The sequence below is a fragment of the Sitophilus oryzae genome, unplaced genomic scaffold (assembly GCF_002938485.1).
Source record: "Sitophilus oryzae breed Bouriz unplaced genomic scaffold, Soryzae_2.0 scaffold_1297_pilon_pilon, whole genome shotgun sequence".
NCBI classification, from domain to species: Eukaryota; Metazoa; Arthropoda; class Insecta; order Coleoptera; family Curculionidae; genus Sitophilus; species Sitophilus oryzae.
The window spans coordinates 5,653,930-5,679,434 of NW_022145945.1; the positions used below are offsets into that span (position 1 = coordinate 5,653,930).

Genomic DNA, 25,505 nt, shown 5'->3' on the forward strand with positions numbered 1-25,505 from the left:
TTTTTATTGTTACATCCATCAGTTATCAACTTTTGACTATTACCTACATTAGAAATTGTGATGTTGCCAATATGTGCTCAACGCGTATCCAGACCACGCTTCGCATGGCAACGAGAATACCAAAATCGACTGCCTTGCGTTGCGCTGATCGAATACTTGCGCTCACCGCTTTGAAAACGTAACGTTTTTATGTCAAAGTTACAGAATACGGGCCCGGTAATTATATTCTAACGTTGATATACAGGGTGTCATTGAAATGGTGTAAAAAAATCAGGGGATAATAGTACTCCTAAAAATGGTAAAAAATGTTCCTATAAGTATAGGGCGGAAAATGCATATTAAGGGAGTTAGGGGCACTGAAAGGGTGAATTTAAAAAACGGTTGTTTTGAAATTGCAGGCTTAAAAAACGAGATAAAATTTCGAAGAAAAATTCTCTGCCATAAATTTTGACCCTAAATCAAATGGTGATACTGAAAAATTATTTGGAAAAGCGAAAAGGGTAGTTTTTGCAATGGTAGGGGGTTATTTCGTGAATAACTTTTTTGAGGTTATTTTTTTTGCAACGTGGGTTCATTTCTTGAAAACTACATACTTTTTCCTACAAAAAGGTACTCTTGTTGTACATCGCCCAGAGCGATGGTTTTCGAGAAAATTGAAGGCAGAGTTTGCTCTGATGGGTTGCTAACTGGTTAATCAACATAAACTTATGAAAGTTATGGCGGTTCAAAAGTAACCAAGTAGTTATTAAATAATTAATTGGAAAATCAAAATTTCATGATTTTTAAAACATCTTATTGCTTTAAAAACGAAATAAACCAATTACCAAAATTCCTTATTAAAATAATGCCTTCCTTAATTCATTCATAGTAAATATTTAAAGTGACCACCATTCATTTCAATGCAGACATCTGCTCCAAGATCTGCGTACCTTGTGGAATATCCTTGGTGTTGACCAAATTTGATTGGAACAGTCAATAATGCGTTGCGGTAGTTGCTCTTCAATATTAATCGGCACTGAGTAAACCAAGCCTTTCAAGTGGCCCCAGAAGTAGAAATCTAGTGGATTATTTCGTTTTCTAAAGCAATAAGATGTTTAAAAATCATGAAATTTTGATTTTTCAATTAATTATTTGATAACTACTTGGTTACTTTTGAACCGCCATAACTTTCATAAGTTTATGTTGATTAACCAGTTAGCAACCCATCAGAGCAAACTCTTTGTCTGCAATTTTCTCGAAAACCATCGCTCTGGGCGATGTGCAACAAGAGTACTTTTTTTGTAGGAAAAAGTATGTAGTTTTCAAAAAATGAACCCACGTTGCAAAAAAAAAATAACCTCAAAAAAGTTATTCACGAAACAACCCCCTACCCTTGCAAAAACTACCCTTTCCGCTTTTCCAAATAATTTTTCAGTATCACCATTTAATTTAGGGTCAAAATTTATGGCAGGGCATTTTTTTTCGAAATTTTATCTCCTTTTTTTAAGCCTGCAATTTCAAAACAACCGTTTTTTAAATTCACCCTTTCAGTGCTCCTAACTCCCCATAGCCACTTTACTGGTGGAGCTAATAATAAATATGAAGACATGAGTGGATAAAGGTGTCATGTCGTTTTTTTAAAGTTTCGAGTTAATCGACAAAACACGTCTAAAAATTACTGATGGTGTATGTGACATGACACCTTTATCGCCTAGGATATTCTTTATGGTATTTATATTTAATATTTAGAGTCTATTGGAGGATAGATCTGTTGAATTAAAAGGGATGTGGAAATACTAAATAAAACTGATTTTTAAAAAAATGCGACATGACACCTTTATCAACTCATGTCTTGAAATGAAAATAAATTAATTATTTAACGACACTGGATAAGTTTTGGAAAATTCTTCAAAATAAAGCATTACACATTTATTAAAATAATTGTCATCAATTTACAAAATGTGTCAAAAAGTTCACAATCAATGGATTTTTTTATTATTGAACTATTAAAAAAAAAGGCTTTCCCAGAATTTCTCATTGCAATAAAGATATCCCATATGGTAGTCTGAACATAAATATTTTTATTTATTTTTTATAATATACTGTAGGACGGAAAAAAAGAAATTATGTTCATTATAATTATTGCTTTCTCTTATGTCATTCTATAGAAAACATACATTTTTTTCTGCAAAAAATAATCATAAAACTAATATTTGTCGAAAGTTCCTGTATACCTATAAATCTTGATATTTAAACAAGAACTAAATTCTGAATAGCTTTACTTTTTGACATTTTTCGTTATTTTGCCACCTAACCCCACTTTTGCATTTGTAAAGAGAATGAGAATTTTTGTGAACTTTTTGACACTCGCTGTATGTGTCTTACTTAACTTAAAAAATAATGGACCTGCGCACTAAACTCTGTATCTTAATAAATACAATATTTTATAACTACAATTTTCCTAAAACCATAATTAAAATATTTTTAGGTTTACTTAGTACTTTTTAGTTTTTTTAGGCCTCCTAGAATGATAATGATTGAAATGATGTTAGTTATAAAAATCAGGTATTATATACAGTGAGTAGAAAAAATTAATAATACATATACAGGTCCACTATAAAAACTCTTAAATAAGTGTATAAAAATTGTGCTTGGATAAAAAACAATAATAATTTATATGCTCTGGATCACGATCCATGTCCCTTACAAATACATTTTTGTTTTTCCTATTTTTTTTGTCATGATAATAGTTTTATACAATTAAAAAATAATTTAACATTAATAGACTAGTAAAACACAACAGAAACACAGACGCACTTCATTCTCCTAATTCATAAAAATAGCTTTAGTGTTTTTTTTTCTATAGAACATAGTTTAAGTAATTGCGTTGTTATTTTATTTGTACAGTTAAAATTAAAGATTTTTTTAAGGATTAAAACTTAAATATAAAAATATAAATTTTTAGTGATTAAAACTTAAATATAGACCTATGTATACCTTAACTAATTTCGGGAAATGCAGAATCCAGTACGATCTCGAGCACCTCCTGAAACAAATGCAATTATTAAATTGAAGATATTGAAATGATAATTGAAAGTAAACACACCTAAAAATCGAAATACAGAAAAATCAAAAATCAATCAGTAGTAAGTAATCAATTAGTAGAAAGAGTTAAGGTACATTCAGGCTGAGAGCGTCGAGCGACGCGTCCATCCCATTGAACTCTTTGAATAAGAAGACTAAAGAAGGAGCATAATGCTATCCATGTATTCATGCATGGTGGGCGGAAAAGCCACCATAGAAGCTCTTTAGGGTGGGGATCCTTGACAGTTCTGTTTGACGATTCATTTGACACATTTGAATTTGATTTGAAATTTTGTGGATTTGTCAGTCTTTACGGAGCTTATTTTATGTTATTTATTATTTATTCTACTACTGATAGTTGTATAAAGGTAGTAAATCTAGATGGAAATTGTGGCAGAACTTAAATTAACAGTGACACTATCGCGATTTATCGAAAAAGACTCTAAAATAGTTGGTTGTGTAGCGTGCGGTAGAACTCGGCAAAAATTGAGTGAAATAATGGAACAACTTTTCGCTTGTAAGTGACTATATAATATACATACGTGTAGTAAACAGATCATTTATGAAATTCACTTAAATTAACTAAATTATATATTTTTCTTGCATTTTAGCTTTTATTTATTACTTGTCAAAGATTAGATGTCAAAGAATTTAGATACGTTAATTTGAGTTACCTGCTTCAGTAGCGTATCGGATGTTTGTGTTAATAAATACTTATTATAACTTATCTATTTTTATTAGAATTATATATTTTTATAACAATTTTAATAACTACCAACATTTATTCACAACGTAAAATAAATCAACAAATTATTGAGTCTACTCCACGTCTACCCTACATCATAGTTTTACATTTTTTAAATAAAATTAGAACGACACTGATAAACCGGAATTTAAGTCGGCCATATTTGAGGCCCATCGCGGTGTACCTAAGATTTTTGATATGCTCCTTCCTTAGTCTTCTTATTCAAAGATTGAACTCGAACCCCGAAACTCAGCGGACCCTAGTGCAACGCCAAACGCGACGCTGTCTGCCTGAACGGTCTAATTTAAGTTAAGTGAATTGATTCCATTTCGACACGCGGACGCGACGCTCGACGCTCTCAGCCTGAATCTACCTTTAACAAACTTATGTGAATGAGAATTTTTGTAATTAATTAGTATAATACCACCGTATACACCATAGGCGTAGTCAAAACATTTATCAAAAAATATAAATATCTCTTCAAAGAGCTAAGTTAAGAAAAATATGAGCCACGGCACTAGAGGCGCCACCGGTCATCAAATGGTGTAAAAATTGCGAAAATTTAATCATCTAATTTTGACACAAGGGGTCGCGCTTAACTTTTTCAATTTTAATTCAATATTCATTGTTTTCAAACTATATATACTATTAAATAGTAAAATATTAAAATTTACAAGTTATAATTAGATATTTTATATTATTTCAACAACAAACACATAATAGTACAGCGTAATGTTGATATTTGCAGATCCAAAACAAAAAGTGCCGTTTAATTTTTCAATTTTTCAGTTTTCGTTGTCAGCCGCGGAAGTTTCAGTGATTTTAGTGTTGTCGGATATTTTTATTTGTGAAATAGAAATATTGCGTTTGGATTGCAAAACTAAAAGTGGAAGTTTTATTGCAATGTAAGTAAGCGTTTGTCCATTTTATATTTTACATTTTTCATACCTACGACAAATATACATATATTGAAATTTTATAATTCGTTTCATTTAAAAAATGTTAGAAAACAAGCTTGTAATCCTGTAATTGACATAATTGTTATGTAATATATTCCATTTAAATGTAATATATTACTTTACAATTAAAAAAATGTAAATTTAAAAAATATATTAAAAATATATACAGGCATTAACTGAAATTTTTTGAGTGCGAACAAACACGAGAGGCGCTTTATTATTTACTTTCATTTCTTAACATGACAGACGAAGTTCGAAAGGGGGATGTTTTGTGTTTTAGACATTGTTAATGATCGTAAACTAAAAAGTATAAAGTGTAATTGAAACCACTAATTGCAAGGTTCTGAATGAGGCCTAAGTTTGAATTGCTAGACCATCTTCCGTAGTGTCTCGATTTAGCGCCCAATAATTTTTTTATATCCTAAGCCAAAATCAACTCACGTAAAAAAGCTGCTTGTTCATGTTCTTCTCCTGCAGGGCGTCGAACACCTTCTTGGCGCCGTTGCGCGCCGCGTTGCCGCCCACCAGCGTCGTCAGTATCTCGGGCACGTTGTTGATCAGCATTTCCTGCGCCCGTTGCGCCGTTTCCAGTCTTTCCTCTTTGGTGCGAAGCGGTCCGGCGGGGGCGAGCGCTCCGCCCGGCCAGAAATTTTTCAGGATTTGGGCCACGTAGTAGTGGAGCATCTCTTCCGAGAACCACCACGATATGGTCTCGTAGATTTGCCGATTGATGTTGCGACCTGGAAGCGACGAAAAGGGAATAAATACAGCTAAAAAAGCTCTATATCAAGTGTTCTAAAACGATTTAAACCATATTTTTATTTTGAAATTATTTATTTGGGGTCGATTGTTCACATAACAAAAAAACTGTCAAGTTATACCGTGCTGGCAACTGTTACTTTTGGGTCGGCATTTACATGAAGTAAATCGCATAGGGATCTTATTAAGTCGGAGTGAGAGAAATGCGACGGTGTGCTGTTGCGGCGTTGCCGGTACGCCTTTCCCTATCAAGTAAAGTAAAATCACAATCGCAAACCGTTTATTTTTAAAAGACATTTTTTTCGAAAAAAGATAACTAGATAAAATCATTAAATACGTTCCTGAGCATCTGAAATGGAATTCCAAGGATATCGTTAGGGTGTTCATTTTTTTATAACGAGAAAACGTCAGTAATCGCGATAATTTAAAAACTCTTTCAGTTTACACATAATACGCCATAACTTAAGAACCACTTTAGATATTGAAACCGTTTTTTTATTTTGAAGATCGGACTTTTTGTAATATCTTTAAATAAGAAAAATTCGATAAGGTTGTTTTTTTTTCATTCAAAAATTTTAAACACCCCATCCATTTAATTTTAGTGCATAGCAATTTTCAGCAATCGTGTAACTTTTTTATTTATAAAGCTTTTCACATACTGTCTGCGAAGAAAATATAGCAGAAATATTAAGAAAGTTTTTGAAAAAACTACAATCAATTATTTCTAATAGATATCGAGATATCGATTTTTGAATTCAGAGTTCTAATAGCGCGACCACTGTCGAACACCAACTCAATGCCATTTATATTTACCAAAAATTTTTTTTACCAAAAAAAAGTGGTTCTAACTTGCACCTAAAAAATTTTCAAGCTATAGGGAGAATTACCACGACTCGTTAATAAATAAACAAATAAAGTATTAGACGTAATTAAATCGTGAAGCTGAACGTATGATGTACACCTTTCCCTAGAACTTTAAGTACTGAGAGAGGTACTGATTGGGTCAACCTGTAGACTGCGACAAATCTGCTATATCCCCTTCAACGTCTTTTAGCAATGTGCACAGTTTCTAGATTTATTTCATACGTTTGGCAACGTGTTTACTGTTCTCTCTTTGTTCAGTACATTATAAACGCATTGTACTCTTCTTACATATGGAAATCTCGACCCAAGACTAACTTTGCCAGCCCTTAGTAGATACTTGTCGTGCTGATGCTCTAAGAAAAACAGGTTCTAAAAAGAACAATGTTCGACTGCAAGATCCGCTAGTAAAAAAATTTAAGCTTAAAGTATCACAACACAATTCATTATTTAAACCTAAAACTCAATATAATATTATAAGTAATACAAAACTAAATTATCAAAACGAATGAGAATGTCAGGAAATAAATAAATACATGTGGCAACTTGGACATTTTTTACAGCAGATCTACTGCCTGAAATCACCAGCTGGAAATTTAAATTCCAATTAACCAGCCCGGCGCCGAATATGTCCATGATTGGCAATAATGAATTTTAAAATCGCGCCTTCGATTAGGTAACTAAAAGTATTAGTATCGCTTATATTTAAATTATTTTAGATAGCTTCATTATGTGGTTAGATTTACACCAAATTATAAATAAAATACTTAAAAAATGTATAAGCTAAAATCGTACCATATGTGACTTGAACGAATCCGATTAAAGTTTTCCTCACATACTTGAACACGCCTCTCATGTCGAAGAGCTCGCTGAGAAGAGCGTACAGGGGCTCGGCAATGGAATCTTTGCCATCCTCGCAGACTTTAATGGCATTGCCGTTGGGTTTTATAAAGTCCACCGTGTCCATGGAAACAGTCTCTAAACACTGAGATATGTCCTCTTCCGAGTTGTCTTTCAATATGGAAAAAGTCGAACTTTGTTCGCTGCCACTGAAAAAAAAAGATTATAAATTATTTATTTCTTGAAAATAATTCTGGGTTTCTTGCCACTGGAGGAAAATCTACAAATACAATAGTATTTTTTGTAAACTCCAGTGCGCTGAATCCAAACAGAAACCGCACTTATCACTGTCTTTTTACTAGTCTCACCGACAAAAATGCTTAAATTTTTAGGACATATATCTCCTATCGTCCTCAAAAACAAAAAAAAAACACATAGAACAAAGTAAAACTATTTAAAGTATCTAAATACAACTATTCAAAAATAATAGTTTTTAGCAGATACGTCTACTAACTGTTGACTTTAATATTATAAATCTTAAAAAATGTCTATACCTATGTATGTGGCGGATTGATCTCTCCAAAAAAATCCTTTATGGGTATTTCGCCACTGCACTGCAAGAAAATACACAAAATCGTTATAATAGTTATTTTTTGTAAACACTTCTGTGTTAAACCTAAACGGATACTGCTTGTCAGAAGTTATGTTTACAGTTATACAAATTTGCCTAACTAATGAATACAGAACAAACAAAAAATGTGATATACCAAATACCATGTGAATGCGATAAATTTTATATTGGTGAAACATCTAGACCCTTAAATGTTAGAATTAAAGAACATAAAGATTATTTAAGAAAGGGAGATTTTCACAAATCTAAGATTTGTCAGCATTCATGGGACACAGGGCACAGAATAAATTTTAATAACGCCAAAATTATAATGAAAGAAGCGATAGCCTCTAAAAGAAAAATAAAAGAGGCTTTTTTAATTCAATCTAATAAAAATAAATGTATTGCTCATGCATCTGTAGATGTTCGTAATGTATGGAAATCGCTTCTTTTTGATTTTAAAGAACATAACATAAATAAACAAAACATACGTCAAATTTAAAAATAATCATACAGAAAGTTTGGGGCTTTTTGTTTTACCTTATTAAGTAATTGTTATCAGGTAGTAATTGTTAATTTTGACAACTTGATATAATCTGATTTTAACAGAACGTCAACGGTTTCTTGTAGACGTATCTATTTTAAGAAAGTAGTGTTCTCGAATAGTTGAATTTAAATATTTTAAATAGTTTTTTTCATTATTCTTTGTATTTTTTTGCTTCCGACGACGGAAAGAGATAAACTTTCCGAAACGTTAAGCATTTTTTTCTTTATTAGGCAAATTTGTATAACTGTAAACATTAACTTCTGACAAGCAGTGTCCGTTTAGGTTTCACGGAGAAGTGTTTACAAAAAATAACTATTTTATTTTGTAGATTTTCTTGCAGTGCAGTTGCAAAATACACATAAAGGATTTTTTTGGAGATATAAATCTTCACTCAGAACCTCGCACTTAGTGGAATAAATTGTGTGGTTTCAATTACACTTTATACTTTTTAGTTTATGATCATTCACAATGTCTAAAAAACACAGTTAAACTTAATAGAATATCCTGGCAACAGCTTGCGGTAGTCAGTTGTATCCATAGAGAGAGCCTAATATTTAGCTTATAAAACAATCAACTTTTGATTTTTAACAATTTCTCTTGACGGATGATCATCAAAGGCCAAAATGACATTCCTCGCAAATTTTGAAGTATAATTAGTGGAAAAGTCAAAAATTTGTCAACTTTTTCTACTAATTGAAAAAGACTACCACTAATTTTGAATGCTTACATTGAAATTAAAGGAACAAACTTCTACGCTAATTGAAACGACTAAACAAATTCTTTTGTTGGCCTTGTCTACTATTTTATCTAACAGCTTTGTTTTGGTTACCTAAATTTAGTATACTTTACATACCTTTTAAATATCGTCGACAAAGAAAACCTCGATTTTTTGGGACTAGGAGTGGAATGCTTCAAATGCTCTGAACTAGGACTTAAAAACGAATAAACAGCCTCACTTTGGTTCAGTCGGTCATTTTTTAAGACAAACTAAAATATAAACCCCCATTAGTTATTCCTTCAGCATCTCTGTTCAGGATAATCTGATTTTAATCAATCACCTTCTATATCACAGAATGCCTTAACATGCAGAAGTGACATTAAGCATCGACTTCTCTGAAGTATGTGTCTCAATTTTTTTGACCTTGAAGTCACATATTTTGACAATTAAACTTACTTGTATATATTGAGAAAAATTTTTTATTTTTTGAAGCGAAACTTCTTTACGCGCGCAGAGCTTAAGAAATCAAGGCATTTGGTATGTCAATAGGTTGGACCAAGGCCTACTTGATCGTGTACGGGACACCGTGACAGTTAGTTTTGACGTAAGAAAGGTCAAAAATTGATGTCGTCCGATTGCGACCAAATTTGCTGGATAGGCTGCAAAGTTGGATACGACGTTTCGTTTACATCTTCATCAGGGTGGGACTAAGGATCTGATATTGAAGAAAAATGTGGTCGATTTCGGTATAATTGGGGACAGACTATAATGAATGACTCGTCGTTTCGAACCAATGCCTCTAAATGGACGAAATCATCAGGATTTTTCTCTTAATTATTGGTCGATTGGAACCAAAATCGGCACGTGGATAGAGGTACGCGAATGGAGTCTTCAGGCGGACAGAAGGTCATTTTAGTACAAATTTTGTAAAAGTGAATCAAATTATTTATTAATTTTTAATTTATTACTTTTTCAACATTTCAAATTAAACTTTTTCAAACATGCCCTTCAAATCTTTCAATTTAATAATTGCTGTTAGTAAGAAGTTTCACTTCAAATATGTACAATTTATTTATTTATTCTTTATATAACTGTTATTTTATTGTAACTTTTATGGTGCCCTGCAATTGCAAAGCCATTATAATTATTACAGAAATAAATATTGAGATTACAGCCCAAAGATATGACAAATATACTTATTTACAATGTGATCCTCAAAAACTGGTGCGTGTCGCTTTTGTATGGTTATTTAATTCTGTTTATATATTAGGCTCGTTCCAACACAACAGAAAACCGGTCTTGGTACGGCAACGCTTATACGCAGTGTAGGAAATTGCGTTCCAACCACGAGAGATTCGTTTAGCGAACGATAACTTTTGCGTTCAAACCAGAATTGTAATCGTTAGTGAAGCGATTCCGGGACGGTGATTTCAATACCAGCCTAAAGGAAAGAACCAAAAAGTCTGTGTCAGTTGATTGTTTTTTTATTAATTTTTGGCTATTTCTGTTTTTAATTTGCTGATCGGTCAAGTTTTATTTGTTATTTGTCGTTTATATACATATTTTAAAGATTTACATATTTTTGCATTAAATATGAATTGTAACGAAAAGGACAGTGATATTGAGTATGTGTATATCACTGAAAATGACTTAGAATTTTTGTGAAATGAAGCAAATGTAATATCCTATTAAATTATTCTGGGTGCCGGGTCACAGCGGCATCCAAGGCAACGAAAAAGCCGATGAGCTAGCTAGGCAAGGATCATCGGCATCCTATCTTGGTCCAGAGCCACTACTGGGAATACCCAAATGGCCCGTAGTACACTAAAACTCTGGATCAGGGAAAAGCAGAATGTCCACTGGAGAAACAGACAGGGGCACAGGCACAGCAAAGCTTTTATCCAAGGACCTAGCTCTAAAACCGCAAAAGAACTGATAATACTTATCAGGAATAAAGTGCGGATTACAACAGGCCTCTTGACAGGCCACATGACTGTCAAGTGTTACCTGAATAAACTCAACCTGTATCAAGGAAGTCTTTGCTGCAGACTCTGCGATAAAGATCCTAAAACAGCAGGGCACATAATATGTCACCGCGAGGCTCTGGATCGCAAGCGACACTTTTTATTTGGGAAAGCTAGGCTAGAACCGGAGGAACTATGCTCCCATCCTATCAAGGACCTGCAAAAGTTAGTGCAGGGCACAGGGATAGGAGAATGGGTGCAGATATAGAAAGAGGACAAACACAATAGGCCTCATAGGTCGCAGTGTTTCCGGCTGAGGACGGCCCCTTGTTGTGAAAAAAAAAGGTAATATCCTAATTTACATGCAATAAAATCCAAAATTCATAAGTTATATTAAAAAAATCCAAATTTAATAATTAATTCCATAATTAAAAATTAGGTTATGAATTTGAATCTAAAATCAGTTCACAAACTGTTCCAACCCGCATTTAATTTTGGCATCGTAACAGAACTGTCCAAATCGACACATGCGTACAAATCCGATGCCGACGATCCCAATTACCGTTCAAGATCTGTACAAGTTGGTGTGTTGGAACGAAGTTATTAACTCACGTCAAGATATTTTTGGATTTGTAACTTGGCTTTGTCGAGAGAGGCTTTGTCGGTTTTGCCAAACAAGAACTTAAACGTGTTCGACGGCAGTTCCAAGTTCCTCACTTCCGAGCACAGAGGTCGCAATTTCTTGTGTAACTCTTGAAATTCCGTCAGGCTGCGACATACGACCCAGCCGGTGCTGATTGGTTCGCCGTCTGATTGGTCGTCCTTGGACATTTGAACTACCAGGACAAATTGAAGAGGTTCCTTTTCTTCGAGAACCTAGAAAATTTAGAAATATTTTTAGATTTGTTGTCATATAGAGAAGAGTATTCGCAAGCAAGGAAAATCATTATATCGAGTGATTTTTTTGATCATTTTAAAAGACAAAGTGTCCACTAATAAAATTGCAATAAATGTTTCTTTCTGTTAATATGTAGTAGTCGGAAAAAAGGTTAAGATAAGTTTACCGGGTGCGTCTCAAAAGTGGTTCACCCCTATAACTTTTTTTTTCAGATTCGAAATTTGGTATGTTAGTATATGACATAAACTAGGATTTATTGACGTATTTAATTGTTTTTGGTCACTTTCACTTCCCGTTTTACCGGGAATGGCTACAACTTTCGATTTTTAAATGACATCCTTCGTATATTTTTACTTTATTCGATAGAAAATGACACTGAATGCTGTGTTAAAAACACTAATTTTTAATCAAGGACCTTTGGAAAAATAGATTAGATCGTCTAATGTTTTTAGTGTCTTGCCCTGGCCAGTTAAAAGATGCGCAAATCGTATTTTTAATAATATTTCAATTTTTTCAAATAGAACAAGGGTAGATCATTAGCATATTTGGAAAAAAGCATTTTTTACGAATAATTTGGTACCACACACATGGTAGTTCGAGACAAATTGTCGATATGAAACGCTTGTTACGATTTCAAATAAACCATTTGCAAAAATGTCAAAAGTTGACATATGATAAGTCATTCTATTCAGAGTGTAATTTACTATCGAATAAAGTAAAAAAATACCGAGGGTGTTATTTAAAAATCAAAAGTTATAGTCATTTCCGGTGAAACAAGAAGTAACCAACAACAATTGAATATATCAATCAATCCTAATTTATGTCATATACTAACATACCAAATCTCGTTTTTTTACAGGGTGTCCCAGAAATAAGTGCAAGTATTTTAAGGGATGGTAGATCTCGATAAAATAAACATATTTTCTCTTTATCGTTTTTCAAATAAGTCCAAAATAACGGAGATATTTTACAGTGAAAATGTCAAAAAAAAAATGATTTTTTGCTAAAATTTTGAGAACCAATGGATCTTTTCTGGATTTTTTTTTTGTAAATTTGATCTAATATTTATGTTGCTGTATTATCAAGAAATTATGTTTTTTAACTAAAAACTAAAAAAATTTCCAAAAAATATTCAAAAAATTTTTTTCGCGAAAAAAACCTCAGGCGTGTTTCTGAGGTTGAACTATACTACCATTTAAAATACTTGTACTTATTTCTGGGACACCCTGCATAAAAATATAAAAACATTATAGGGGTGAGCCACTTTTGAGACGCACACGGTTTTTGGCCTAAAAAAATCAACAAAAAAAATATTATATAATATACAGGATATAAAAAAAACAACGGATTTCGGATTTTAAATTTTGACATATATCATCAAACAACTGTAACAGAATGAATAAGATGACAAAATCTCTCAAATAAAGTCAAAGAAAAAAGTTGTTTAAAATTTATTTCTAATCAGTTGTCTAATTTGTTGCATGTTTTATTGCGCACCGCACCCCCTATATTATTTACACAGGGTGTAGGTGCATTATTGTATTCAACATTTTTAATATAAGATAATCCGAGATATTATCCAGTAAAATGTTTTGCATTACTTAAAAACACTAATGAATATTGTAAGAGGGATATACCTCAGCGCTTTGCACGATAGTGGTCCATCTACCTAAATTTTCGGCCCAAATTTCCGTTCTCGTCAAGTGAGCTTCTAACTGACGTTTCTCTCCTTGCAGCCACTCGACTTCGTTTTCTAACTTGCCCAAAACTTTAGATTCCGGTCGCATCGATGACTTGAGAGCCGCTAAGGCCTATAATAAGTTAAAAAACCTAGTAAGTAAATGAATTTCAACCTAGAGATCCTAAATCCTTTGTATTTTTGTATTAAAATTAACAAAAAAACATATATTCGATACCAATTAAATTTTTAATTGATAACCTTTTATTAGAAATATTTGGCGCCGGGCTGACTAACTGGAATTTGAACTTCCCTCTGAGGATTCAAGGTGCCACATTTATTTATTTAATTCCTGACATTGTCATTCGTTTTGACACTTTAGTTTTGTATTACGAGTTTTGGCTTGTATTATTTTTCTTGACATTTTCTGGAAAATATTGAAAAACTTTTAAGTGCCACTTGTCCATTTTTCGGAAATGTCTTATAGTGCTTCGAGAGAATGCAAGGTTGCCACCTCCTACATTATCCACATTCTCTATGTTTAAAAGTTATAAGTTCACATTTTTAAATTTCTACAAAAATTTATATAATAAATATAAATTAAATTTAATACTACAATTATAGCAGCATTTCAATAGTTCAGAATCAGCGCCGCCTATAGGCGCATGTTTTTCGAGTTAATTACGGATAATTTAAAACGTTAAAACAATAATAGATTATGTAATATCAAATTTACATTAATAACTTCAATATTGGCGGCATCTAAATCGTTCCCACAGCAATAAATGGAGTGGACAAATGAAGACTACACGGGAAAAACCACATATGTCACATTTTCATAGAAATTAAGATAGCGACGTTGAGCGATACAACTTTATAGACAAATATTAACGTCATTCGAGAAAAAAGAAAGCAATAATACGTTTAGTCCCAGAGATATTACAGCTTGGTTATTTTGCCGTACAAACGAAAAACCAGAGTAGTCCACGCGTAAATGGCAAAAACTAGAGATGTCCTTACGCATGGTCGACAAGCATGCATCTTGCAATTAGTATTATATGTTATAAATTTATGTACCCAAGTAGCATCTATCTGACTTCGAACTAAATCTGACCTGAAGCGACGTCAGACTTTGTGCAAATTTAGGTCGGGTGCTGGTGATACGACCTGTGACGTCGCTTTCCTATTAAAAGCGACATCATTGGATCCGAGTCGGTAAATCCAACGATCTGTCGACGTACAAAATAACAACGTACCATTTTTATTAATTTCCCAACGTCGTTCCTACGTTGGCTTGCACGACGTACATATACTTGAACTAACCCGACGTCTACCCGTTGTCCGAATAGGATACGTCTCACTGATAATCCCTAAAGTAACGTCCAATTATATTTTGTTGTGTTTTATGTTCATATTTATAACCTAATTTACGTATCTCTATTTACGTCCGTAAATACAACCCATTAAGTAGCATTTGCGACCTAATAAATATCATGAACATAACCTAATAAAAAGTTTTTGTAAACAAACTTAATTTTTTTATTATGCCTAAAAAAACACTAAAAAGGCATTTAGACATTCATCTAAATTTTACAGAAAGAGGTCGAGGCTTTTGCAAAATAATAATAGTAGTAGTGATGTCTTGCCTCCACCCGTAAATGCTTTTTATCCGGAAGAGATGCTGCATTACACTGGTGCATCTTAATTTCATTTTTTAGCTTAGGAAACCAGCAGACCCCATCCTCCTCCGATATGTGAGGTTAGGCGTAAAAAAGTGGCTGCCCATTTTTTTTAAGGAGAAAACAAAAACTAAAATATAGTTGCACAAATCCACAAATCACTGATACGCAAAGTGAGGTCACGTGGCGTACGTTGGAATTATATACGTCATAATACGATTGCCGGTCGTCCGGTTTGATGACTTCGATCGTGTGAGACGACTAATGTTGGAGACCCGGTTGGAATTGGTATATTGGTAGTTCATATTAAGTCGGACACAGAAATCCGCCATTCTTAACACGTATCCGATTGTCAGCCATTTTAAAATCGTTTTTGTTTTTAAAATTTATATTCACATTCCGATTTCTAGTATTAAGAATAATATTGATAAGGTTGAGTTTGGGGGGAACCACAGTACAGTTTTATGATTAAACCAGCTAGAAAATTAAAAAAATATTTTGCGAGTTACTTTTTTATAGATATTTTTATTTCATAAATCTACCTAATTTTGAAGGCGCTCGTTGTTTTCGGGAGTATTTTAATCAGATATATCAAGAAAGTGACTTCCGTTGACAAAACTGATGTCTGGATTAATGATTCAGAATTATTATAATATGAAATTAGATAGGCAATGATAGTTATATTCGAGGAGTGATTATGAATCCATTTGTAATTAGGTAGTTTGGTTAGGTTTTTATGTATTCTTGGTAAAGTGCTTAGCGACGAATTTTAAGTAACTAAAATCCAACGTAATATGACGTTGGTAATTGGTAGAATTACATTCCCTATTAGGTCAGATACCGACGTCGAGGCGACCCGAATCTGTATTCCCCATTTAGGTGCAAATAAGGGTCGTCAGGCGGTCGAACCGACGTTGGTACCCGACGTCGGGTTTATTGAACGCGACGTATACCCGACGTTAGATAACGTCCAAATGCTACTTGGGTATTGTAATAAAAACCGGCTTAAATATTAATTTTCTTCCTACAACAAAAAAATAATAGTGTAGATTTAGGTTTTATACAACCATTAATTGGACATCCCTGTTTTGTTTTGCATTTTAACATTTTTATTTCGGTATAAGGTAGAATAGGGCAATAATTCACAATATTAATAATTCAAAATTGGTAGTAATATATATTTTTCTAATTATTTAACAGAAAATAACATATTTCTTTAAAAACACTGAATTGCATTTTTCTCGGCTCCAATTAAAATGGAAAAAACTGATTTTTCTCGTGTAGTCTTCAAATGTTGTTTTGGAATTTATGGATTTATACGAAAATGAGCCCTTCATGTGGATGGCCAAACATAAAGAACATAGATATCGTATTGCAGTGTACAGTAAAAGAACTTAAAAAGAAAAAAGAATCACTAGCAACGACAATTTCGGGACGACCAGTATCCTTCGATGCGACTATACTGTTTACTTGCCAAGGATTTAAGCAATGTTTGTGCTGGCATAATTGTTGAAATGGACAAGTTGTGTGAGCGCCTCACTTGCCGATGTTGTTTACAAAGTGGGGACTGGTGGGGTTACTTGCCAAGTACGGAAATATTGGCGTACTTGCTAAGTAGACCAGTCGTAAGAGTGCGCTTTATTAGATATGTGAATAGTTGACGTTTGGCCTACATTTAAACACATCAGCTGAAGGCATTTTTAGGTTATCTAGATGTTATGTCTGGCATTTTTAGGTTATCTAGATAGTTAGTCTTTTGAGAATTTATTCAAAACAGTAAACCTTTGACAAAACTAAAAAAATAGGCATATGTAAGGTAAGCCTGTAAAAATACTTTTATTATTCAAATAGAAATATCAATTATTTTGGTGTTTATTCACAAAAACAAGAGTGTGTTAATCTTTTTAGTCATTGCTACCTACCTGAATTTTATTATTTAGTTTCTCCGCTAACTGGTCGAGTTTTCTTCTAGCATAATTGGAATGATCTCCCACATTCAGTCCCGTTTCTACAGTGGTAGTAGAATCGACAGAACTCTGTTTTTCATCACCCGAACCTCCGCTGTCAGTCTCCACAATGTCATTCTCCTTCTCCATCGCTATAATCATCTCTTTGTAGTAGTCGCTGATCAAGAACGGCTGGTAGTACTTGTCTTCTATGGTCTGAACTACTTGCTGCTGTACTTCATAGAATACCTCGGGTCCCTTATCACCTGACAAAAAGATGAGTTGTTCTTTAAGGACCTGTTACTCTACAACTGTTATGTAGAAATAATTGTACCCAACGGTTGTTACTTAAGAAAAGAATGCCGCAAGTAACGAATGAGCGGATGTTTTAGTCTTGTAATAGTCAAGATTCGGCTACAGGATTATTATGCTCATGATATTTCTAATCAAAACCTAATTTATAAGCTTTGAATAAGAAGACTAAGGAAGGAGCATATCAAAAATCTTAGGTCCACCGCGATGAGCCTCAAATATGGCCGACTTAAATTCCGGTTTATCAGTGCCGGTCAAATTTTATTTAAAAAATGTAAAACTATGATGTAGGGTAGACGTGGGGTAGACTCAATAATTTTTATTTTATTTTACGTTGTGAATAAATGTTGGTAGTTATTAAAATTGTTATAAAAATATAAAATTCTAATAAAAATAGATAAGTTATAATAATTATTTATAACCATAAACATCCGATACGCTACTGAAGCAGCGGTTATAATTTTGTGTCAACTTTTGTCAAATACCCTGCGTTTTGGAAGATGATGCATTTTGATTCGTGTTATTACGTGTGTTTTGTGTCTTTTGAAGTCAAGTGGAGGAAAAATCGAGTGAAAATTAACTGTAGACCCAGAGTACAGTTTATGGTTAATACTCGCTGGCCAGGCAGAAAGTCTTAAACACCAATAAAGTTACCATCAATAAAGTTCGTATACCATCTCGTCGTAGGTTAGTGCATCTCGAATATGGTAGAAGGACCGTACTAAACACGTACTAAAAACTGGAGTAGCTGTAAAATATCGACATCACACGATAGGTAAATAATGGATTTTAGTACTGCAGAAAAATAATATCAAAAGGTAGTGGTTTAAAACAATTAAGATTAAAGTTAATTAATCAACCTTTAAAGTATAAAATTTGGTAAGTGTCATTATTAATAAAATAGTTTGTTTTATTTATGTTGTTTTATTTATTCCTGTAGAAGATTACAAATTTTTATTTGTACATAAGTAATCGTAAATACGGGAAGTTTCATAAAACTTGAAAGTAAGAAATAGTTATTTTTTATATTTTTTTTTGGTATGTGGTGTCTTGTTCTTGTTTGTTTTGTATCAACACATACCGATTTTTATTAAATAAAATGACTCGATTGAATTTTTTCAGTTTTATACAGTTTTTTTCACAATATTTTGAAGTAATCACTTGTCAGTCAAATTTTAAATATATTAATTTCATGCTATGCGTTCCAGTTGTACCAACTTATTTCTTTGTAAAATAAAATAAACTACTTTGAAAAAAAATGACAGACACATCTATCACTGTCAAGGATCTTCTCGTTGGACAGAGTTATATATAGTCACTTACTAGCGAAAAGTTGTTCCATTATTTCACTCGATTTTTGCCGAGATCTACCGCACGCTACACAACAAACTATTTTAGAGTCTTTTTCGATAAATCGCGATAGTGTCACTGTTAATTTAAGTTCTGCCACAATTTCCATCTAGATTTACTACCTTTATACAACTATCAATAGTAGAATAAATAATAAATAACACAAAATAAGCTCCTTAAGACTGACAAATCTACAAAATTTCAAATCAAATTCAAATGTGTCAAATGAATCGTCAAACAGAACTCTCAAGGATCCCCACACTAGAGTCCTTTTTCCGCCCATCATGCATGAATACATGGATAGCATTATGCTCCTTCCTTAGTCTTCTTATTCAAAGTTTATAAGTATATTTATGAATAGGGGAGTACACTTTTAACAACTATATTTAATAATAATAACTGATTTTGGAGATGACATTACGTTCATAAATTTTTTTGATGTTTATATGTAAAATTAAAGCTATTTTTATTCTGTGCATGATGTTATAAGGGTGCCTATCAAAAAGTTGCCACAAATAGGGGTTGCAACGGTTCAAAGTCATTCCTAATACTTTATACCGGCCCGGCAACAGTGCGTTGAGCATCTGTAGCTCCCTTTGAATAAAAAGATTAAGGAAAGAGTATATCAAAAATCTTAGATCCACCGCGATGGGACTTAAATATGGCCGACTTAAATTCCGGTTTATCAGTGCCGGATGTCACTGCTCATTCACGCCGGTTCGAGGCCAGATGAGATCGGATATCTCGTGAGTAAGAGTTGGCCGAGGAACATGATTCGGTTCGGATTCCGCGTAAACAAAGTAGGCCCCGTCCAGATTAGCCCTGTCAGCATAAAAGAGAAGTTAACTGAAATCTTTACTTTACTTTCTTTTAGAAAATGAAGTGTATCTGAACTTAAAATGAACTTAGATTATATGAATAAAGCTTGATGTATGCTGACAGTAACAGTAAAATTTTGACAAACGCTACGGATTGTTACATGGTTGCCAAATCAGTAAATTATCCGAAATTTTTCGAAATTATCCTAGTTTTCAAATAGCCCTTTTTTGTGGAGAGACTCAAAAAAGTAATGATTTGACCGTCGGTGGACCTTAAGTTAGGTTAATATCTAGCTACAGCTATAGCAAGCAAAACACGCTCACAACGTGTTTGGTTTGCTTTGGTTTCTCACTTATTTTTCGGACCCAATGGACCAATTTTTTTCTCTGATAAACCTACCCAACAAAAAGGATTCCATCCTTTTTCGTATCGTCTTGTCGACTTTGATTTCCGAAATGGGATTCCTAATAAAAGTGTAAAAAATTTCGGCACCCAGCTGGTGCCACTGGTTTCGTTGTGCCGTACGCAACTCCTCTACAGCTATCCAGAACCTGACCAGGTCGTGACTGGCTAAAGTTTGAAGAAATTGCGATAGAAATTTTCGGCCTAAGATGTGGTCCAAAACAGTTATTAAGGGTAACACCTGGAATATAGAATTTTGTTTGAAAAAAATATTGTTACAATCACGACAATCCGCTGCTATTGGTTAAACATAACGAAGAAATGTTTTTCATCTAGTTGGCTGAAAATGATGTAAAATGATGTAAAATTTAAAAACAAAACAACTTTTTCCATAAAGCTTTTCGAATCTCAGTCAGGAAGCCCATTTTTTAGGCATTTATTACTTTAAATGTCAAATTTGACAGATACCCAAAAAGATCCAGCTAAATTCTTATATGCCATTTTTAATACAAATAAAGCCAGAGACTACTGCTGAAGTCAAATTTCACATAACTTAATATAAAACCTTCCTGGACATCTCAAAAAACTTATATATTTTTTTCAATGTGCAAGTGATTTTAATTGCCAAAAAGCATGTACCTTCAAGACTAAAAAAATTAAAACACATACTTCAAAGGGAAAAACAATTCTGTAAAATATATTTTGGTTGCAATTGCTTCTTTAAGTTAAAGGGTTTTCGGAATTAAAATTCTAGATTAGGTAGTTTACTAATCAGCTGTTCCAAGATCAGTGCTGAGAGTAATCAGCGGTAGTTTAATTACGAACGGTTTGATCATTAGATTAACCAGGTTAACAATTAAATTTAAATATATTTCGTAAAAAGAGATAAATGAAGCAAATATTCTTAATATTCCTCTTTAACGAATGTATAAGATCTATTTTTATCCTATTTGTTTTGCTTTAAGTATACTTTTTAGTTTCTGTAAGACTATTTTTTATATAAACAAAATGTGTTTTACCTAGTCCTTTTTATAAAATTATGCCATTTAAAACAAATACACTATAAACTTCATTTTAATCATTTATTTACTGTCAACATAATAAACTTTCCAACATATTAATAATAAACAAATATATTAATTTTTATCTACCATTGTGATGAAAATTTTCAGAAATTGTCTATAAAGTGCCATTCTTTCATTATTATTCATTATGCCTGGTTCTTTTAATCTAAATGTTTTAAAACCACTTAAGTTCTGTAGTTTCAGTTTTCATTTTTTTTCCTTTTGGGTGTCTCCGATAGTGCTTTTTCGCAATCAGTATCTTCAGACTTACTTGTTGGATTTTTATTTGTTTAAAATCTAGAGTTATTTGATGCTATGCTGATTGGCTCATTTTCACGGTCACTAACAAAATATCATATATTTGATCAACATTAGATAAGGGGATTTTGGACAAAACGGTTATTAAAAAACGTTGTACTTCTATGCGGACCGATACCAAAACCGTTACTTTTAAAATTACTCTAGAAATGATCAGTTGATTAATTCTACCCACCTCGTTAGGAGAGCTAATAGGATCACAACATATGGCAAAAATCGAGTTATTCGGATCACTTTCCGAACGCATTGACTCGTTTTGAGATCCCTTTTCGAACGTCTGGATTAGTAATCCTATCAATCCGATCAATCAGATCACAGTTTCCGAAAACCCCTTAATTGCCGACTGAAAGTAGAACTGCGGTACAGTATTTTTTATCCGCTGCGCTGTAAACGACTATCAGCGCTCGGCGGCGCGGCGCAGAGCTAGACTAAATCTTGGACAGGTTGACTAGCGGTAACGGTATTGCCATCTACATCTCGGACAGTTTTTGTGCCACGAAATCGTCCATAAGGTTTTTGCCTAAAATTCATCTTATTATTTTTTCAATCAACGGTGATAACACTTTGTTTATGTAGTGTATTGAAAAATCTAATATTTAAATAAAATAAAGAAGGATCAAGGCAGGGGTAAAAATAGAACCATTAGTTTGACTTTTGATCACGGGAAACGTTAGTTTAATACAAATTGGCGGCAAATTTAGAGTCGCACATCTAACCATACGATCGAAAAAAAACGGCGTCTAAGACGGCTGGGGAATGACAATCGATGGTAATTATAGCGAGGTCAAACCCTAGACGTCATTTACTCGTCCTGTACTCTTCTTTATTGTTTAATGGCACTTTACTGTCAGTCTAGTAAATGACATCAAGATTGACGTCGTCAAAATTACCGTCGATTGTCATTCCCAGCCATCTTTAACACCGTTTTTTCGAACATACGATATATTCTTATTTTTCCAATCAATTAAACAATCTTCTTAATAATACTAACCTTATTAAAATCGTCGCCGCATTGAAACCCTAAATCACAACCGAGATTGAGTAGTTTCTTGTCACACATATTTTTCGCCATCGTCAGATGGTTAATAGTCTTTTTCAGTTTTTTAGCTGCCGTTATGTCAGACTTAGGGATCCCCGATGACGTCATATTCCCTTTTTCATTGTCCAAGTCAACTCCTTTAGCTCGATTCAAATTTTGCAGGGTTGTAGCCTGCATTAGCCTTGTTACAATGCTATATCTGAATATATAAAATATATTAACAAGTTTTACCTATTTATACCTATCCTAGGGCATAAATAAATATATGTAAATAAAAAATATATGACTCTAAATTTGCTTAGAAAAGATAGTCGATAATATTAACCATATAAGTTTACATATAAAATGACAGCAATCTTCATTTATTCGATTGTGTATTTTCAATTTTTGGCATAAACAGTTTAAATATCAACAAAGATATATGTATGTACTTATAAATAACATGATATATTATAAGAATTAAATTATAATCTACAAAAACAATTAGTTGTATCTAAAAAATATATCCTACCCATTGGCTTGCGCGTAACTACAGGGGTGCCCCTCCCCCCAGGTACTGCTGGGCACCCCCCAGAGAAATCCTGAATTATGACTCTTGGCTACGTATTAATTTTTATTTGCTTTTGATGCAGTAAAAATGACGTTTTCTAGTTTTGTTTAGTTAATATTATTTTGTTGTGTTCAAAAAATGTGTTAATTTTTATTTTTTTTTAAAAGTTTGTAGGTATTTAAGTAATCTACGGGAACACGGTTTGATAACCAAGTCTATGCAATTTATTGATAGAGAAATTCATGTAAACGTTTTATTAAAAAAATGTGTTTTTTTAAATTATTTTTCATTTAAAAAAAAAACTCCAGACCCCCCAGGCCCGTCCCAGGATAAATTGCTAGTTAAGCTAATGATCCTACCTGACTTGTTTTAATACTTGAATATCATCAGTTTTATCAATGAAAACTTCCACATTTTCTAAAACTTTCTTTGGCAAATTAATTTGCTGCTGATTAGTTTTTTCAATGTAATTAATAAGATTTCTATTGAAAAAATCTGGATCAGTCACCATATCGACAAAAGGTTTGAACACTAAAAAGAATATTGGTCTATATAATTGAGGAGATAAAGAAAAAATAAGAGATAAAAAGAAAAAAGAAATAAAATGAAAAAAAAGGTAAGAAAAAAATCACACCTTTGCAGCACAAGACTTCTCTTAAAAAATACTTTGTCGGCGCTAATGAATATGTACGAGGTAATAAAAACATTATAAAAACTTCACTCAAAACTCTCAGATAATGTAACTCAACATCTGAAGACATCACATGAGCAGACAACACAAATTCAGGTGGCATATCTAGATCTGCACTAAATAGAGAGAAAAAATATAATCAGAATTTATAAGTGTTATTGTTAAAATCTACTCACATAATACTTTTAGATTCCCTAATTTTTTCAAAATGATTTGTTATAACTGTGACTACATCGCAAGCAATAAGCTTGGCATGGTCTACCCTTAAAAACTTTTCATGTAAATTTTTTACAGCTCCCCATAAATCATCCCTGCAACAAAAAAATATTTATATACATATACTCTATAAATTTCTTTTCCTACTTCATACTTTATATTTGCCGATAAATATTCCAAGTCATATGCATAGTCTTTCAAATAAACAATAATATAGTCTCTTATTACAAAATCTAGTAATTGTTGGAGTAGACTGTCCACTGTTCTTCCAAATATTTGAGGAACATTACTTTGAATGTTCCTTACTGACTGATTTGAATCAAAATCTTTCTACAAAATAAATTAATTCAATATGGTTAAAAAGTTTTATATAATCAAGTGTGCTTTGTATGATAACAGAAAAATAACATTTTTTTAATGGTGAACTCAAAGCCTACTTACCAATAATTTATTTCTAAATGTCTCTGATTGTTTTAATATATGTTCAGCTCCAGAGACGGTTTTGTGAGGCGACGAAAGCATAACATTTATCCATAGTGCAAAAGACACTCCCAGTAAAATTAACGCAATTAGTAAAATGGGTATACAAGCTAGTGTCACATAGAAGGGTAAAAACAGAGATATTGCACAAAAGCCGATTATTGCACTTGCTATAACATATCTCCTACTATTCATCCTACAAATAAATAATAAACATTAGCGTTAAACAATCAAATTTCAAATAAGCGATAAGTTACAACAGTGTACTTACATATCACTTCACAATCATAATTTATCCAGGAATAGATAACTAATTCATATCATATTAATCTGCAATTTCCCTAAAAAAATGTAATTTTGTTTATTTTTGTGGAACACCTGTCAGATGATCTATCAATAAAAAAAGAGGAGAAAAATCACGGGGGTGTCACTTGTATGGGAAAATAGGCAACAGTCAAATTTAAACGTGCCAGGATAAACGACAAAGAAAGCAACATTTGCCAGGCATTGGCTTTCTTTGTCACTCACATTGCTTAAATCATGATACCGCAGCCATTTTGTCAACAAAGAAGCTGGCCGGCTGTCCTGGCAAGTGATTTAAAACAATTTTGCTTTTACAATATTAAATTACCATTTGGATGTATTTAATGCGATTATTCAATTAACTGGTAAGTCAGAAATTACACACAAATACTTTATTCGTAAATACAACTAAGATGTAAACGTAGTTTTGTATTTTTAGATTTCAACTTTTGCAAAGACCCGCCGATAGAACTTGCCTGGCAGCGTACCTGTTTAACTAAACGTATTATTTCCTGATAATAATATCAAAACACGTAAGTACCTCTATAATTTATGATGACAAATGATTTTGATTATGTTTTATGTTATTTAAATACTTTCTAACCTCAAATAATAGTAAGATCCTTGTTTATATCGCACAGCCCGTTCAAAACTGTATTGTCTTCAAAAAATGTTTACAAAACAAACAATTATT

The 25,505-nt window shown here is 32.7% G+C and overlaps 1 protein-coding gene across 3 annotated transcripts; it reads right to left on the bottom strand.

The window, feature by feature from the left end:
• Positions 1 to 1,893: 1,893 nt before the first annotated feature.
• Positions 1,894 to 24,941, bottom strand: LOC115874646 (sorting nexin-25). 3 transcript variants are annotated; one of them, XM_030889855.1, is made up of 15 exons: positions 24,780 to 24,941; positions 24,470 to 24,704; positions 24,183 to 24,358; positions 23,989 to 24,123; positions 23,756 to 23,928; positions 23,481 to 23,652; positions 22,524 to 22,770; positions 20,148 to 20,391; positions 17,244 to 17,533; positions 13,602 to 13,775; positions 11,679 to 11,942; positions 9,238 to 9,371; positions 7,183 to 7,436; positions 5,209 to 5,507; positions 1,894 to 3,025 (listed from the first exon to the last, which is right to left on the bottom strand). In XM_030889855.1, coding segments are annotated over exons 1-15 (2,847 nt in total). In that variant the 5' UTR covers positions 24,782 to 24,941; the 3' UTR covers positions 1,894 to 2,977. The 3 variants fall into 3 exon arrangements, with proteins under 3 accessions (XP_030745715.1, XP_030745716.1, XP_030745717.1); XM_030889856.1 differs by lacking the exon at positions 24,780 to 24,941 and having other exon boundaries at positions 24,470 to 24,755; XM_030889857.1 differs by lacking the exons at positions 24,183 to 24,358; positions 24,470 to 24,704; positions 24,780 to 24,941 and having other exon boundaries at positions 23,756 to 23,923; positions 23,989 to 24,066.
• Positions 24,942 to 25,505: the final 564 nt, after the last annotated feature.

What these genes read in the sequence shown, in the direction of transcription:
- LOC115874646 (XM_030889855.1), bottom strand. An exon ending in AACTAAATAATAAAATTCAG is followed by an intron (nt 13,776 to 17,243) that starts GTAGGTAGCAAT and finishes AACTTATTATAG; the next exon opens with GCCTTAGCGGCTCTCAAGTC. An exon ending in TGAACAAGCAGCTTTTTTAC is followed by an intron (nt 3,026 to 5,208) that starts GTGAGTTGATTT and finishes CATTTGTTTCAG; the next exon opens with GAGGTGCTCGAGATCGTACT.